This window comes from Gracilinanus agilis, chromosome 1, assembly GCF_016433145.1.
Source record: "Gracilinanus agilis isolate LMUSP501 chromosome 1, AgileGrace, whole genome shotgun sequence".
Taxonomy (NCBI): Eukaryota; Metazoa; Chordata; class Mammalia; order Didelphimorphia; family Didelphidae; genus Gracilinanus; species Gracilinanus agilis.
The window spans coordinates 385,717,070-385,735,107 of record NC_058130.1 but is presented as its reverse complement, the minus strand read 5'-3'; the positions used below and the strand labels follow the sequence as shown (position 1 = coordinate 385,735,107).

Here is an 18,038-nt window from a genome sequence, read left to right as displayed (position 1 = left end):
TCCCACGCTTGCTGTAATTATGGCTAGATGGCTCTGACTCTGGCACAGTAGGTAGGGTGTGGGAGGGTTAATCAGCTCTCATTTTGGTGGGAGCTATTTCACCCCCTTATAACATGGAAATGCCCAAATTCTACGTACCTTTGATGCTGCGCCCTATTGTGGAGCCCCTTTGTTCATCTGGATTTGTTTTTGTTTTTTTTTTTTGTCCTTTTGATATATCATATATGGTTAGTGGTGAGGAGAGTAAAGAGACCTACTACTAGTCTGCACCCATTTTAACCCAGAAATCAATACTTTTTTTTTTTTAACCCTTAACTTCTGTGTATTGACTTATAGGTGGAAGAGTGGTAAGGGTAGGCAATTGGGGCCAAGAGACTTGCCCAGGGTCACACAGCTGGGAAGTGTCTGAGGCCTGATTTGAACCTAGGACCTCCCGTCTCTAGGCCTGGCTCTCAATCCACTGAGCTACCCAGCTGCCCTGAAGTCAATACTTTTTAAAGTAAAGTAGCTATTTAGTTTCTGAAAAACCAATGGTTTAAGTATAGCTACCAAGAGGCTAAGATAAGTGATTTGTTAATCAGAGCATTTTAAAGCACCTACTAGAGGCAGAGTATAGTGCTTTTGAGGTCCTTGGTGGTATAGAAAGTTGTCAGAGTTCTTTGCCCTTATAGATCTCATATCTGAAGAGAGTAGGATTAAAAATAGTCAGTGCTGTATACTTAATGTGCTATAACTGTGGTTCACTGTAGAGATAGAGATGTGTAAACATTTGGGGCTTCTCAGAAATCAAGAAAATCAAGAAAAAATCAAGCTAAACTAATTAATTAATTAATTAGTTAATTAGGAATATTTTCCCATGGTTACATGATTCATGTTCTTTCCTCCCCTCTTCCCCCATAGCCAATGAGCAATTCCACTGGGTTTTATGTGTGTCATTCTAATATGAATCTTTAAAAAACATTTTTATAAATGATCTGGAAGAAGTAGTTCATAGTGAAATTTCTTAAGTTTTCAGAGGATGGCAAGCCAGTGAGGATAAACTGCAAAAAAGATTTTGGCAAGCAACTTGGACTGGCGAGTGGCAGATATTTTGATGTTTCAACTTAGGGTTTAATAAACCTAAAAAAAATCAGAACCATTTCATTGAAATGTTCTTCATGTTTTTTTAGTGACCATCAATTCCTCAAGGCTATGCTAGTAGGAGCACAAGCTTGGCCTTTTTTACAGAGCTTGGACATGTTTGAGATACCTAATGATATATTACATGTCTGTTGTCTGAGAACTAGCTAATCTATGTCCAGAAAGAGTCATCCCTAGACAGTTGGCCAGCAGGTGACAAAAGATTTTTTGTTTTGTTTTTTGACCTTGACATCTGAATACCATCTAATATGGTGTAAAGTGATTGCAATGAGTCAGTATCCACACTGAATAAGTAATGTATCCTTAAAGTAGTGAAGCCAGTATTAATAGTCAGCTAGCTAAGCCCTTAGTTAAAACCCAGGAAAAGGAAACTGAGTTGTATAACTAAGAGACTCTTCCCTCCAGCCCCCTACATGTATATATGTATATTTATTGGTAACTTTAGGAACTAGCAGAGACCAAAAAAAACCAAAATGCCTCATCATCTTTTTTTTTTTTTCCCAAACCCTTACTTTCCATCTTAGAATCAATACTAGATATTGGTTTCAGTGCAGAAGAGTGAGGTAAGGGCTTGGCAAGGGTATCAAGTGACTTGCCCTGGGTCACATGACCATGAATTATCTCAGGCCACATTTGAAACCAGAACCTCTCGTCTCCAGACCTGGCTCCCTATCCAATGAGCCATAAAGATGTTTCTGTCTCTTATTCTTGAGCAAAACTCATGAACTTGAAACAAAAATACAAAACACATCAGAAATGCTGACTCAGAAATGTTCCAGTAAGGGAAGAATCAAGTTAATCAAGCATTAAGAGGCTTGCATGATGATAATGACTAAAGTAGTGTCTAAAACATAGTTGTTTTCAATAGGAACAAAGATCAATAGGGGATATAATTGAAACCTATGAAGTCATAATTCATTTGGATTATGTGATCACAGCCTTAGTTACTAAATTCCAAATTGCAGTAATAAGGGTACCTTTAAACTTCAGTGAGACTATAGGAGAAATAAAAGGTAAGCCTTAAAGATGAGAGTTAAAGTTAAAAATAAAGAGAGTGTACATCTCAGGGATGGAAGATGACATACATGATGGAGACCACATTTGGGAAATAGCTCTTCCACCCCATTTTGACTAGAATAGAGTATGAGAGAATAATTTGAAAGAAACCACAAAAGTAGGTGCAAGTTCAGTTTTTGAGCAGGGGAGCGAGGTCAGACCTTATGCATTAGATTATTTTAGCAATTCTTTATGGATTCTCTCAAAATCTTTATAAAATGTCTGTTCTTCCTTACCTTTACTGCAGGCATTGTTACACGAACAGTAATCATCCTTGTGACCTTTTTATTTGTGCAGTACTTCTTCAGAGCCAAATGTGATAACCGAGTGTTTTGTGAAGTGATGTTTCTTAGTGGCTTTTGTATGTATAGTGAAACTGGTTCCTTTGCTTTTCTGAGGAAAACTCTTGAACAATTCTTCAAGATAGTAACATGTGTCTATTTTGCTTTTATTTATAGTGGGAATATTAGTAGGGCTATAATTCAGTTTCTCTAGGAATGTATCTTTCATTTGGTTGGACAGAAACCTCACATTTAGAGTAGTAATAAGAATTTAAATTAATGTTTATAGATATTTTCAAGCCATATGATTCTCAGACTGTCTCCTTTTCTATTTTGCCACCATCATTTTGGAAGTCTTACAAGGCCAAAGACTAGTTGTATTTTTATCTAGTGCATGAGATCTCAAAGCCATGGAATTAATTAATCACCTCATGACTAACCTGCTGCTGTTGAGCTCCTTAATGCTTAATGAGTCTGATCTGACCTCAGATACTTTCTGTCATTGGGCCTGTTCTACTTGAAGTTTATCCTACTTGGTAGGGCCTACACTTATTTGCCCATCTATCAGAACCCTTAGGAACCCATGGTCACCTGTATTCCTCAGTGAGATCCTGGATTAATTTTGTCAAGATGCTATTTTTACCTAAAGATTGTTTTCTCAAGAACAGGTGCAATTTTCAAATTGAACTTTTAAATTTGTTTAAATTTTCCACAATGATATATTGTAGAGCATCACTGAATATAGTGTAAGTATCAATGGGCATATTTGAATAATTCATAATCATAGCTAATGTCCCAAAAAGCAATTTGGAAATAGAAGCTTAGGGAAAATTATAACAATTCTCTAATCATTTACACAGCTGTCGTACACATTCCTTATAATTACAAATGTATGCTGAAAGTATATGTTGTTTTAGATGAATGGTAATATGTAAATAATTGGAATTTAACTCGTCAGTTGTTTGAGCGTCACTGCTGCCTGATTATAGTTTCTTTGAATTGTGACACATGTTCATAACAGTAGTGACTTTGGCAACAGGTGAAGTCAGTTTCTTAAGATTTTTTTTTTTTTATCCTTTTGAACTTCTGAGCATTATCAACTAGCTAATCCCAGATACTACTTGATACTTTATCTTTATATCCCATCCAACTATCCAGTGTTCTCCCAATACCTTGTTTCCTCTGGATATGATATCAAATTAACAGCACCATTATATACATATTGGATTTTAAAAATTATTCCTTTTGTTCTTTCCATTTGCATTATATATATTAAATTCCTAGTTCAGTTCACTTCATTCTATATCGGTTTGTGAAAATCTGTTATGTGTATATCTCTTAATTTTTCATATTTGTTTATGGCATGGTAATACATTCATGTGCCATGATTTGATTAGGCATTCCCAAATATTAGGTAATTAATTTTGTATCTAGTTCTTTCCTACCACAAGAGTGCTACTCTTAATATTTTGCTGTAAATGCTTCTTTGGGGGCATAAATAGAATTATTAAAATGAAACATCTAATTTTGGAAATTCAGGGGGAAAAATACTTAGTGAAGAATAATGGAGTCAGAAGTAGTATCATTGGAATAATGTGTTACTAATCAATCAGTGAAATATATGAGGAGTTTGGTAAATATATTACAAACCTGGCATGAAGGCATGATTTAGAAGTAATGGGAGGACCTCAATTATCTGGAAAAAAAGCTAGAGCTTTTTTTCTGCTCAAAACAGAGCTGCTAATGATTTGGTAGCTTGCCTTAATGATAGGTACTTCTTCCTTTAAATTGTGGAAGAAACAAGGAAGGAAATGCTAGTCTGCATATCATTTTCACCAACAAAGAAGAACTGATTGCTGGGAACCTCTCAGGGAGATCACTGAGGACTCTTTCAAATTTGTGATAGTGAAAATGATGATGACGTGTGACTCCAAAGATATGGGCTGCTGTAGGATTTTGTTTGTGAAATCCTATTTTTTTTTTCAAAAAATTCAAACATTTTTCAAACATTAATCAGTAATGTCCATAAATTCTACAGGTTATTCTCATAAAGATTTTGTAGCAGTGGGAAAGTAGCTGTGAGTCAGTTGTTTGATGTTTTCTTGTTCACCTTTGTTTTTGGTATCAGATATCTCGAAGAGACTGTAGAGGTTCAACCTCCTCATATCACAGTATAAAATCTAAATGTTTTCCCTTTAAGAATTTCTTAGATAACATAAGAATCAGTTCTTCGGTCAGTGCTCAAAGGATGTGAACAGAAAGACATCTGTGCTATTAACAACCATAGGAAGAATCACTCTAAATCATTAATAATAGGAGCAATACAAATTAAAGCGGCATTGAGTTTCTACCTCTCACTCATCAAATGGGCAAAGATGACAAAAGAAAATGACAAATGATGTTGGAAGGGCTCCAGGAAAACTGGTATACCAGTGCACTACTGGTAGAACTCTGAATTAGTCTGGTCATTCTGGAAAGCAATTTAGTACTCTTCCCCTGAAATTATTAAACTGTATATCCTTTGATCCAGGTATGTCACTATTAGATTTATCCTCTCAACCCCAACGGGGAAAAAAGGTCTATTCATACAAAGATCTTTTTATGGTTGCTCCCAATTAGCAACTAATGGTATCTTATATGGGAAATGGCTAAACATATTATAATCTAGGAATGTAATGGAATATTATTGTGCCATAAGTATGATGAAATAGCCAGTTTCCCTTAGAGGAATATGAGAGGACCTTATGAAGTGATATGGAATAAAGTAAGCAAAAATAGGAGAACAATCATTAAAATATTAACAGTAGGGAGCACCTGGGTAGCTAAGTGGATTGAGAATCAGCCCTAGAGACGGGAGGTCCTAGGTTCAAATGTGGCCTCAGACACTTCCCAGCTGTGTGACCCTGGGCAAGTCACTTGACCCTCATTGCCCACCCTTACCACTCTTTCACCTATGAGCCAATACACAAAAGTTAAGGGTTTAAAAAAAATATATTAACGGTATCAGAAAAAACAACTTTGGAAGACTTTATAGTTCTGATCAACACAATTATAAGCCATAGGTTGAAAAAGAATGAAGATAATAAGCAACACACTTCTTAACAGAGGGGTGATGAATTTAAAATGCAGAAAAAGACATAAGATTTTCATCTATGACTGTTAGAATTTGTTTTTCTAGACTGCATTTATGTATTGAAGACATTATATTATTATTGTTGTTATTTTGCTCAATGTGGGATAGTATGAGGATTGGATAAATTAAAGGGAAAAAAGTAGTGGTTGAAAAAGAATTTTAAGAAATAGTGTCATAAAGACACCACGTTTTTGAGAAACTTCACCAAAAACAAGTTCACTCAATAGTTTTAACATTATTATCATAATTTTTTATAAACATTTATGCATGCTAAATTATATTGTCTTATGTTTAAATTTTAGATATTTATATAATTGTAATTTTAAAAAATTATCAAATTTTTAGTCCTTATACCCCTTGTTTTTTCCAGCTTGTGTTCTTTGTCATTTCATCTTCCTTACATAGCACATGAGGGACTGATATCAAAGTCGAAATGTGGTGGTTCTGAAATTGTAGATGGAAAGAAGTTGTTGTAGCTTCAAATCCCTTTCTGTCTTCAAATTTTATATGAATTTCATAGTGGATATGATTTCTTTCTTCTAGTGCATCTACTTATTGGTTGATCAACAGTGATTTCTTTTTTTTCTTTTTTTTTTTTTTAAACCCTTGTACTTTGGTGTATTGTCTCATAGTTGGAAGATTGGTAAGGGTGGGCAATGGGGGTCAAGTGACTTGCCCAGGGTCACACAGCTGGGAAGTGTCTGAGGCCGGGTTTGAATCTAGGACCTCCTGTCTCTAGGTCTGACTCTCACTCCACTGAGCTACCCAGCTGCCCCGAACAGTGATTTCTTACTTAAAGCACAAACATAAATTAGATGTTCGTAAACCATCAAAAACTGGTTTTTCTGAAGAAGCAGAAGGAAATAATTTCATGCAATAAATTTCTTTCCTTTGGCCATCAGTACTGAGTGCCATTGGACTTTACTATTCTCAGGGTTGCTGTGACCAAAGAATACATCCTAGAGTGGATAGGTTACTAATGATGAATGTTGCTTTTTTTTTTTAATTTTTAATTTTGACTGTTTCTTTCCCTCTACCTCAAACTCCCCCACCCTCCCACAGCCAATGCACAAATAATGAATGTTTCTTTTAAAAATTTTGTTATTGTTATTTTAATTTTTGTATTACTTCAATTTACAAATATTCCTCTTCCATTTATTATTTGTAATAAAAAATTTAAAAAGAGAGGTAAAGGCAGTTCATGAAAACTCACTGATATAGTTGATGAATCTTTACCATAGCAAGATAGATAGATTAGTCCTTAGAAAATAGACAGCTGTTGTCAAAACTACCAGTCTTTTCCAGCATCACAGAGATTGCCAAAGCTTGTGTTTAGGACTAGAGAGGTGACCCTGAATTTATCCTTACTTGTTTGACTGCCCCTTTTCAGCCTCTTTTGTATCTTCATCTAGATCATGGCCTGCATTGCTCTGCTTCGGTCCCTTTTCTTCCTCTATAATATTTGGTGATTTCATGGCTCCCATGGATTCAGTGGTCATCTCTGTATTGGTTCTCAAATCTACTTATACAACCCTAACCTCTCTGCTGACCTGCAATGTAGCATCTTCACCTGCCTGTTGGATAACTTGAATTGGATATCCTGAAGACATTCTAAACTTACCATTTTGAAAACTGAACTCATTATCTTTTTCCAAAAAATTTACTCTCTATCTGATTAGATTCTCTATTATTAGATACCACCAGTCTCCCAAGCTGTGATCTAGATGTTGTCTTCTTCTTCTCTTCCTCCCATCAAATCCAATCTATTGCTAAGTCATGTCAGTTTTACATTCATAACATTTTTTTGAGTTTGCCCCCTTTTCTCTTCTGATGTTGCTACTACCACCCTATACCTGAACCATTGCAGTAGCTGGTGGATCTGCCTACCTAAAGTATAGTCTCACTCTAGTTCATCTTCCAATCATTTATCAAAGTGATCATCCTAAAGCCTAGTTCTGACCATTTTATTCTTCCTAAACTCCAGTGACTCCTTATCACCTTAAGAATCAAATTTAAAATCTTTTGGATTTTAGAAGTCCTCCATTATCTCATCCCACAACACCCATCTACCCCTTTCTTTTCCACTCCATCTCCTGCCTGAGCATATTTACTTTCTGTGTCCCATTCCTGAAATATTCACCCTTCTCCCTTCTAGCTTCCTTCAAGTCCCAGCTAAAATACCTTTAATAGGAAACTTCCTTCAATCTTACTTAATGCAAGTGGTTTCCCTCTTGATAATTTCTGGATTTTCTTGTATATAGTTTATTTGTACATAGTTGTTTGCAGGTAGCCTCTATCATTAGACTGTAAGCTTCTTAACATCAGGGACTGTTTATCTTTTTTTGAATCCCCACTGCTTAGCACAGTATCTGGCCAAGTACCTGACCATCAAGATCACTTTTAAAACATTGTGTTCAGTTGTATGTATGAATAAATGATGAGTATTTATTGTTTAATGTGTGACAGACACTATGCTAAGCTCTGGGGATACAAAAACAAGCAAGATTATCTCTTACACTTTAATAGGTGGAAACAATTCATAGAGGTGAAAAATTGGTTGCAGGGAATGGAAGGGTATAAATAGTATCCTGTGGGTATATGGTCTTGGGGACTAGACTAGGTAAAGGTGAAATCTCCTCTATTTGAACTAAAGACCCTGAGGAAGAGTCCAAGTACCTGTGGGAAGAGGCTTAAGTTCAAATGACTTAACTTGGAGATGGCTGGAAAGTATGCTATTTGCAAATCAGAGAGCATCTAAAGGAGGAAAATCAGGATGATGAAAGGACTAGAGATTGTCTTATAAGAGTTGGTTGAAGTAATTTTGGCTAGTTAGCCTGGATAATAAGATATAATGTGTGGGAGAAGGGGAGAGAGTATATAGACTACATTTATTTTGCTTTTGCCTCAGAGACCAGAATTAGGAGTAGTTGTTGGAAGTTGCAAAATGGCAAAGTATAGGTCCAACAAAGGGAAAGCATTCATAATATGGGCATTACAGAATACTTTGGAGATAGTGGGCTTTATTACACTGGTAGAGTCTTTGAGCAAAGTTTAAATTACTATTGCATATTTTCTAGTAGGGATTCTTGTTCAGATATAATTTAAACTGAATAGCCTCTTGGGTTTCCAGTTCTGTGGAGATTTTGAGAATCAGCTTGAAGAAACCAGCTTTGAATTTCATATCTTTTTTCTTATTCTTAGATATATGTTGCATGCATGTATATATGTATATGTATAGATATATATGTAAATAAAATCTTAGGATTAAAAGATTTTAAAGAGGCAATCTAGCCCATCTTAGCCCATTTCCCCTTTTCAGCTTAAACCATCTTGAATTATTGCTTGTAAGAGTGACCTATTTTTAACATTTTGCATTAGTGCAGTTGCTGCCTTTTTATACAAGGCACTTTGCATCAAAACACAATAAAACTTTTGAGCTAAAGTGATGGTTTATCTAAAGAAGGGCATGTTTATCTTTCCTTTATTTTCCCCATCTTATTTGCCTTGCAGCTGAATCCTTGGCCTGAATATATCAACAAACGTCTTGAGATGTACAATAAACTTAAAGCAGAACATGATGCCATTTTGTTAGAGAAAGCTTCAAAAGATAGCCAGCCAATCAAAGTTACATTACCTGATGGTAAACAAGTTGATGCTGAATCCTGGAAGACTACTCCATACCAAGTGGCTTGTGGAATTAGGTATGAAGCACATTTATTTCCTTTTTTACTCTTTTAATCAACTTAGATTGTCGAATATATTTTTATATTTTCTTCACTTCATTGGTTATTTATAATGCAAAAGATAAAATAACTCTTTGAAGTTAAAAAAATCTATATAGTTTTATGGATTTAAGAGTAAATTTATTTTCAAAAAAAGAAATTTCTAATTTCATCCTTTTAAATTTTTTTTAATTTAAAAAAATTTTATACTTAGTAACCATCACCAACAATAAAAAATTTTTAATAAACAAGTGCATAAAAATTATATAGAAAACTACAAATGCCACACTGTTTACAATTAGTTTAAAATATGTAAATTATATGTGTGTGCTAAAATAATTATCCTCTACTTTTCATATCCCTATGGATTTGTTTTACTTTGATACTTTTTCTCTTGATTTGGTAGCTATTTTTAAAAAGTAATCATAGTATATATTCTTATTTTCTTTTAATCTCCATATGTTTTTCTTGTTTTTTAAATATTTCTGTTATTTGTCATGTTTCCTTACATTCATATCACATAATTCATTACAATCATATCACAATCTATTCAGCCATTTCTCTCAGTCATTTGTGTTATTTCCAGTTATTGTTATAACAAATAAAACTTCTATGAATATTTGCATAAATGCAGTTTTTTACCCTCTCAATGATGTCCTTAGGGTCTAACCCTAATAATGGGATCCCTGAGTCAATGAACATATGAACAGCATTACAACTCTTAATATATATTTCCATCTTGTTTTCTAAAAAACAATTCACAGCTGTTCTGGCAATGTAATAGTAGACCTTTTTCTCCACATTCTTAAAAGCATTTAATTTGACCGACTTAATTGATCTGGTTCTTAGTTAATATACATTACCAGGGCCATATTTTGCTAGATGGGACCTTAATCTGCAGATACAATCTGTTGCCAGGACCACACTTTTTCCAAAACCAAGTTTTCAGCTTGGTCATACCCAGTGGAACTTTTGTTCTAATGCCACAACCCCTGAGGAATGCAGGACTATCTCCATAGTGTGATGAGTATTAAAGTAAGATTTCTGCAAAATATTTATGCTCTTTCAACCATTGTTGTCCCACCAGAAACTATATATTATTATGTATATCCAGGCTTAGATCTACAGCTAACCTCATGCAGGTGTGTGTAGGCTTTCCACATAGCTATCATATTTATCTAAGGTTCTATTCATCTCCTTAACTTCTTAACTTATTTTTTGGTTAGGTTTATCTAATTCTGAAAAGGGAAAAAAATTAAAGTCCCTCACTTTAATTTTATCTATTCCATCTGTATCTCATTTAGTTTTTCCTTTAAAAATCTGGATGCTATAACTCTCAGTGCATACAGGTCCAATGCTGATAATGCTTGGTTATCCATAGTAACCCCAAGATAACAATTACCCTATTCGTCCCTTTCATTTATATTCATTTTAGCCACAAGTCTTCAAAGATCATGATTGCTACCCCTTTTGTGGATTAGCTGAAGCATAGTGTATTCTGTTTCAGGCCCTCACCTTCACTCTATGTATGTGTCTCATTTTCAGTGTGTTTCTTGTGAACAATACATTGTCAGGTTCTGGTTTTTGGCCCTTTCTGCTATCTGTTTTCTTCCCATGAGTGTAGGGTGAATCCATCCTGTTTACTTCAGTATCATAGTTAGTAGTGATGGATTTCCATCTATTCTGTTCTTTTTCACTGTTTTCCCCCTCTTCCTTCCCTTCCACGTATTCTTCAACTATCCAATTTCCTTTGACCAATACCTATCTAATTCATACCCCTTCCTCCAAATCCTCCTTTATCCTCTTCCCATGCCCTCCTAGTTCAAATTGGCCCACCTTTCCAAAGGTCCCTTTCTCCTTACATTTTAATTCTTATTCTAACTACCATTCCAAAAATCCCTGCCTTATTCCCCTCAGCTGTGCCCTCCTACTACTTGGTAATGAGTTGAAGTCTAAAAATCCCTCTCCTTTTTTGCCCTAAGAGTCCTTCCCTTATCCCCTCACTTCACCCTCTACCTCTTGATATGTACTCTCCTCTAGGTATCCCTTCTTTCCTTCCTATTCCTTATCCCCTTGCCCTCCTTTCTCTTAACCCACCTTTCTTTCCTTTATTCCCTCAATCTCTCAACGGGGGCTCTCAGCCCCTCCCTTATCATATCCCCCTTGTCTCCTGTTTCTCTATACATTAAGATTTTTACCCTTCTAAATTGTGTGTTGTTCTCTCTTTATCCTAGGTTTGATGAGAGTAAGGTTCTAGTACTACCAGCCTTCTACCCTCTCCTCCCCTTCTCCATGGCCATTCCACCACTCATTCCTCCTCCATATGAGATAGCCATTCTACCCTGCCTCTACCTGGTATATCCACTTCCATTTTGGCTCATTCTATTACATTCACCTTAACTGCAAGTCTTCTATCCATACATATCCCTTCAAAATATCCAGGCAATGATGTAATTTCCAGAGGTCATAGATAACATTTTCCCATATAGGAATCAAACAATTGGACTTTTTGGACTGCTTATGATTAGTTTTTCATTACCTTTGTATGTTTCTTATAGATGAAATTTTCTTCTGAGTTCTGGGTTTTTCTCCAGGAATAGTTGAAACTATTATTGCCTTAGGAAATCGTTAGCTTCCCCTTGCCCAATAGTAGTTTAATACATTATTTTCTTCTGTGGGTTTCTGGATCTCTTTCCATTTGAGTGATCTTTTCAATAATTTCTTGACTTTCTTTCATTGCTTTTATTTTTTTATCTCATTTTTCCTCAACCTCTCTCATTTGTTTTTTGAGTTGTTGTTTTTTGTTTAAACTCTTCTAAAAGCTTTTTGAGCTTGTGACCAATTATTGTATTACTTTGCTGTTTTTGAAGTAGATATTTTTATTTCCCTATCCTCTTGAGTTTGAGTGGAGGTCTTCTCTGTTTCCATAATAGCTATCAATAGCTGGATTCTTTTTCCTTTCTTTGCTTATTTTCATTCATTTTATTTTTTTGCATATAGGCCAATAGACTTAATTATTTACTTTTTGCTGGAATCCTAGGATTCTTAGTGTGTTGACGTATGTTACTTCGGGCTTCAAGATTTTTGCGTGTGTGTGTTTGGTTTTTTCCTGGAATCTGTTTAGTTATTCAGCTTTTGAATAGTCCAGAGTCGGTTGTACTCAGGTGCTCCAACCAAACTTGAAGGCAGTTCTGCCACTGCAAACACATAGTCCACCACCCAGCCAGGGACTCCACACTCCTGGTGATGGTGACAGCTGACAGGGTCCCACTCCCTCGGACCATACTTACCAGTCTGCACTCCTTCCTCACTCCTCCTCTTCTTCAACTATAGCCTGGGAAAGAGCAGGTGTGTCCAGTTTATGTTCCTCCTGTCTCCAGAGTCCCTCATTTGTTAAGGTTGAAATCCTGCCCCCAGGGCTTGTCCCCTATAGACTCTGTGTCCACACCTTCAGTTCCCATCTGTGGGTCAGTGGGAGGTCTCCAGAGCAGAGGCTACAAACACAGCTACTCCCAGGGCCCTCCACCTGTGAATTTCCTTGGTATCCTCAGTCAGGAAAGCTCAGGGGCTCAGCAAACAAGGTGAGATGGCCTCCTCCCCGCAGGAGCTACCTTGCTGATTTCACTCTGTTTGCTCTGTTACTGTCTCCAGGGCCAGGGAAGTCAGAAACCTTTTTCCCTAGTTGTCTGGCTGTTCAGCTTCACTCTGGACCCCTGTCTTTTTTGCATATAATTTTGGTTGTTTGTGGAGGGCATTAAGAGTAAGGAAGAGTGATGTTTCTCTGCCGTCTTTCCATAATGCATGTTAATTTTATCCCTCTTAAAAGACATTTTTGTTTACTTAATCTAATTATGAACAGAAACAAGTGTCATATATTCAGAGAAACTTACCAGTCATCTTGTTTAAAGTTAATAAAACCGTCATTGGAGGTAGAAAGTTACATACAGGTTTAAGATATTCTCAAGACTTGATCATATCTAAAGTTGAATAGAAATTTGGAAGTGTTTAGGTATCTATTAATCATAATAGTATAATAGTTATAAGCCTATTTTCCCGTAGTACCCAAAGTACAGTTAAAAAACAAAACAAAACAGAAGAAAGCTGGTAGATGAAGCAATTTCTCTTATTAAATTGGAAAATTTTGTATCTGGAAGATATCTACTCATTTAATACAGTTAGTTATGCTATAATACTTGTTTTGAAAAGATGTAGTTGTTCCAACACAATTTATATGTTAAGGAATCATTTGAGCATGATTTGAATTTCCTATTTGGCTATGTATGCTCTTACCTGAGAAACACTAGGTGAAAGGAGAAAACCACCCAGCTTAATCTAGCTCTAAGAATCTACAAAATGTACACACATTTCAAACATCTACCTCAGATGTCTCAGTTCACCATGTGAATTATCTTACATGATTGGGTTTTGCTTTTCTTTTGCATTTGTTAACTTTTCTATATTAAAAAAAAAAATCTCACAGGTATGTCTAAAGAGTCATAGTTTGAAAATACCAAGCAATACATGTAAAAGGAAAACTTTTTAAGTACTGAGGTGAAGCTTGAAGTAATAAAATGTTTGGAAAGAAACAGGGGAAGATGTGATATCTTCCAAGCAGCAGGCATAAAGGAATCCACATTTGGACCATTAGAGTCAATGCTATAAAAATCAAAGAAACATTTGTGGCTGGAAGTATTGTGCTATTGTTCTCCTCTTGTCTACATAAGCTCTGTGGTTTTTATTGAGCAGTTCTACATAGCCCTGTGATTTTTAGGAATATGTATGCTATGTTATAGCAGAATTGATTGTATACTTAAACCTTTGTTTTATAGGTTAGAAATTAAGGTTCAAAAAGAATAAAATACTTGCCATAAGTCATAAAGTAAATTAGTGACAAGGTCAGAAGTCACTTTTTTTCTACTCCTGTTCTGTGCTTGAGAAACCATGCTGGCTTCCATATTGTTTTGATGTTCAGGATTAAAGAAGAATTAAATGTCTTTTGTAGAGATTTAATTGAATCCAAATTGAAGTGATTAAAAACCAATCTTTATATTGTTAGTGATCAGAGGAAAAGATTAAAGTAGAAAATCCAAAAGAGACTTTCTTACTTTGGTTTGCAATTTCCCAGTTGTGTGGAACTCTGCTGAAAAACTATCACTTTAGAAATGATTGTGTAGAGGTAAAAGTAGCTAATTATGAACATAAGCAAGAAAAGAAAAGTCAGGTTCTTTTAGGAAAATTTGATATGTCTTTCTGGAAGGATATTTTTGTTTTGCTGCAAAATTTAAAATCAAATTTTATGACATTAAAGACTTGTTCACAAGTCTTTTTGTAATAAAAATCAGAATAGAGTTCTGGTTTTTTATCTATACTCTTAAAGCCAAAAGTTAAAATGATGTATGAAAAGAGAGCCTGGTGAGATGAAGTGTTTGTTTCTAGGGCACTGGAGGCCTGTGATCCTCTGGCTCCTGAGTTTGTTTATGACCTGAGGCTTGTTATATCTCACTTGCTCCTCCTTTGTGTATGAAGGATTGATCTTGATTTCTAATGTTGCTTCCAACTCAGACGGTATTCTAAAAGGGAAGTACCTGTTTTCTGTAACTGAATGAAGTTTAACACCTCCCCCCCCCCAAGTCATTCTTTTTTCTTATTCGCTAAATGAATTAGTTATTCTCTAAAGGACACAGCGAATTAGAGATAGCAAGACGAAGGGAAAAAGAGTTATAAATTTGGAGTCAGAGAGGTTTGAATTCTGCTTCTGCTTGTTATTCCTCTGTGACCCAGGACAAGTCTCTTCCTCTTTCTGGGCCTCAGTTTCCTCACCTGTGAAATGAGAGAATTGGATTAGATAGTCCCTGAGGTTCTTTCCAGGTGGAATTGGATTAGATGATCCCTGAGGTTCTTTCCAGCTCTAAGTCTTTGATCCTGTTACTGGCTTTAATTAACTTTGGTTTAACCTCTTAAATTCTAAGACTCTTTCCTGTAAATTACATTTAATTTGTTGCTTTGGTACAGATTTACATTTCTTATTATGGGATCCATGGATTTTATTAGTTTTTTTGACTCTGTTGATTCAGGTGGAAAGAAAACATTATAGTTTGCTTTCCTGGAATTACATAAGGCTCTTTGGAGCATTGGGGAAAATGGATTGGAATTTTTCTGTTTTTTCCATTCTTTGTCACCCTACAATGGTAATATATTAGTATTATATACTGATAATAAATTAGTAGCTCACAATTATGTGATGCAATACAGTTTGTGCTTTCCTCAGCACAATTTTGCCACACAGGTATTACCTGGGGTTATATTAAAAATGAAGTAGAGGGGGCAGCTGGGTAGCTCAGTGGATTGAGAGCCAGACCTAGAGACGGGAGGTCCTAGGTTCAAATCCGGCCTCAGACACTTCCCAGCTGTGTGGCCCTGGGCAAGTCACTTGACCCCCATTGCCTACCCTTACCACTCTTCCACCTATAAGTCAATACACAGAAGTTAAGGGTTTAAAAAAAAAATTAAAAAAAAAATGAAGTAGAATTATGACTTACCCAAGATTACACAATACATAAATGTTAAAGCTAGGACTAGGGTCTCATTTTCTAGCTTTCAATTTAATTCTCTTTCCACTACATCCCACTTGTAATCAAAGAATCCCCTACAAAGAACAAAAAGAAAAAGAAACTTGAGTGATACTATACAAAGCCTTCTGGTGATGTATCATGTGGTGATGGTGACATAAAGTTTAAAGGAGTGACAGTTTTGTGCCTCTTTATTTCATACCTTCCCATTATACAAATATAATGATACTAAAAATTAGCTTGTACAGGGTACAGTAGATTTTAGAACCTTTTGCAATCTGGTCTTACCTAGCTCCTCAGTCTTATTTGAGGTACATTCTCCTTCAAATATGCTATCTGTGTTTTTTTATATAGCTAGACTCTTGTTCCTGATGATCTTATCTCGAAGGTCTTGTTGAATCTTTCTTTCTTCCTATTCAAATTTTTCTTGTCTCTCAAGATCCAACTCTCCATTCCTTCTCCCTCATAGTAGTTTTTTCAGACCATTCAGCTCTTCATTCTTTGAGCTCTAAAAGTAGTTACCAAAGCCTCATATTTACATTAAGATAAAGACCTTCAGCTTCCTCTCCTATGGTTAAAGATTATATGTGTTTAATGAAAGAGGAATCTTTGAATTAGGTGTATATATATTTTGCATTTGACAATTTCATCCTGCAGTGTCATTTTTTTTTATCATCGTGAAATGTTCTTACTTGTATTGTGTTCTAAATTGTCCTGTTTCTTCCTAGCTCTTCAGCAACATTGTAAGCTCCTTAAGGGTGGTGTGTTTACCTGTAGTGTCTTGGAAGTAATGTTTGATAAACTATGAGTAATTTGGTTGACTTTTTAAAAAACCCTTTAGATTAAGGTCATTCATAGTCAGTGCCTTCACACACTCCCTCCCCTCACTTAGACTTTAGCTATATTTTTTTATAAATGTAATGAAATACTTTTATTACATCCAAAGCTTGATGACAGTAATGCAGTATCTTTTTACATTGTATAATTATTAACTCAGAATAGTCCAAGGTTAATGCAAGTTTTATAAGCTTTATGTCACTTAACAGAGAAAATAATGTCTTTTGAAAATTTAAGTATCCTCTCAAACTTTATTAATTGTTGATGTAAATTATGGGAACATTGTTTATTATACCTTCAAAAAGGATGTTTCTATACATAATTAAATAAATGTTTTTATGGTCATCTGCAAAGTTTCTTTAGTGTTTTGTCTGTTTTCCTAGGAGATCAAAAGTATGATTTTTAAAAAGTCATAGGAAGTTATTAAAGCATCTTAAGAAACCTATCATTGGGACCTGAATCAGTCAGAACTGATTTTCTTTTTGCTAAGTGAATTTTATGTAGTGAGAGATTAATTAAATCACACACACAAATTATCTTCTAGTTGAACTGACTTTCCAGGTTAATATGAGAGACTATAACCTCAGAATTTTAGGATTGGCAAGATCTGAAGTTCATCCAGTATTGAACTATCTTTGATTGAGTTTTTCCCCTTTTATTTCTCTGATTTTGGTTACTCTTAGTTTTCTTGAATCTGCCTCACAATACACATTACTGTACCCTGTACAAGCTAATAATCCACATTCCAAATGGATTATTTATTTATTTATTTTCCAGTCAAGGCCTTGCTGATAATACAGTAATTGCCAAAGTAAACAAAGTTGTTTGGGATCTAGACCGCCCTCTAGAGGAAGACTGTACCTTAGAGCTTCTTAAATTTGATGATGAAGAAGCTCAAGCGGTAAGTTTTTAGTTGTCATATCATTGTAGTTTAATACTAATATTTATGTTTGCTGTCTTTTTCCATATTCATTTTTAAATTCTTGCCCAAGCAAAGTTCTGTAAATGAGTAGTTAAAACTTATTAAACTGATTTCCAATTTCTGTATACTGAATTTAACATTAAAACTTGACCTCACTTTTGAGTTTATATTTGTTTTTGTTCTTGAGTTGGGGAGTGGGAGGGTGGAGAGCTAGCCAGATGTGCTTATGTACATTAAAAAGTCAAGATGTGGAGTTAAAATGAATTCTTTTTATTATCATAAAATATGGGAAGGAGAGAGAAGGGATCTAGATAATTTTTAAAACCATAATTAATTGTGAACTGATGCGAAGTGAAGTAATCAGAGCCAGGAAAACAA

At 35.2% G+C, this 18,038-nt stretch overlaps 1 protein-coding gene across 1 annotated transcript in view; it reads left to right on the top strand.

The window, feature by feature from the left end:
• TARS1 (threonyl-tRNA synthetase 1) overlaps window positions 1-18,038 on the top strand; it is a 57,906-nt gene that overhangs the window by 12,471 nt on the left and 27,397 nt on the right. Inside the window, exons 3-4 of the mRNA XM_044664422.1 lie at window positions 9,121-9,311; window positions 17,516-17,639. Of these exons, the coding sequence (XP_044520357.1) occupies window positions 9,121-9,311; window positions 17,516-17,639 (315 nt within the window). The remainder of the gene's footprint in view (window positions 1-9,120; window positions 9,312-17,515; window positions 17,640-18,038) is intronic.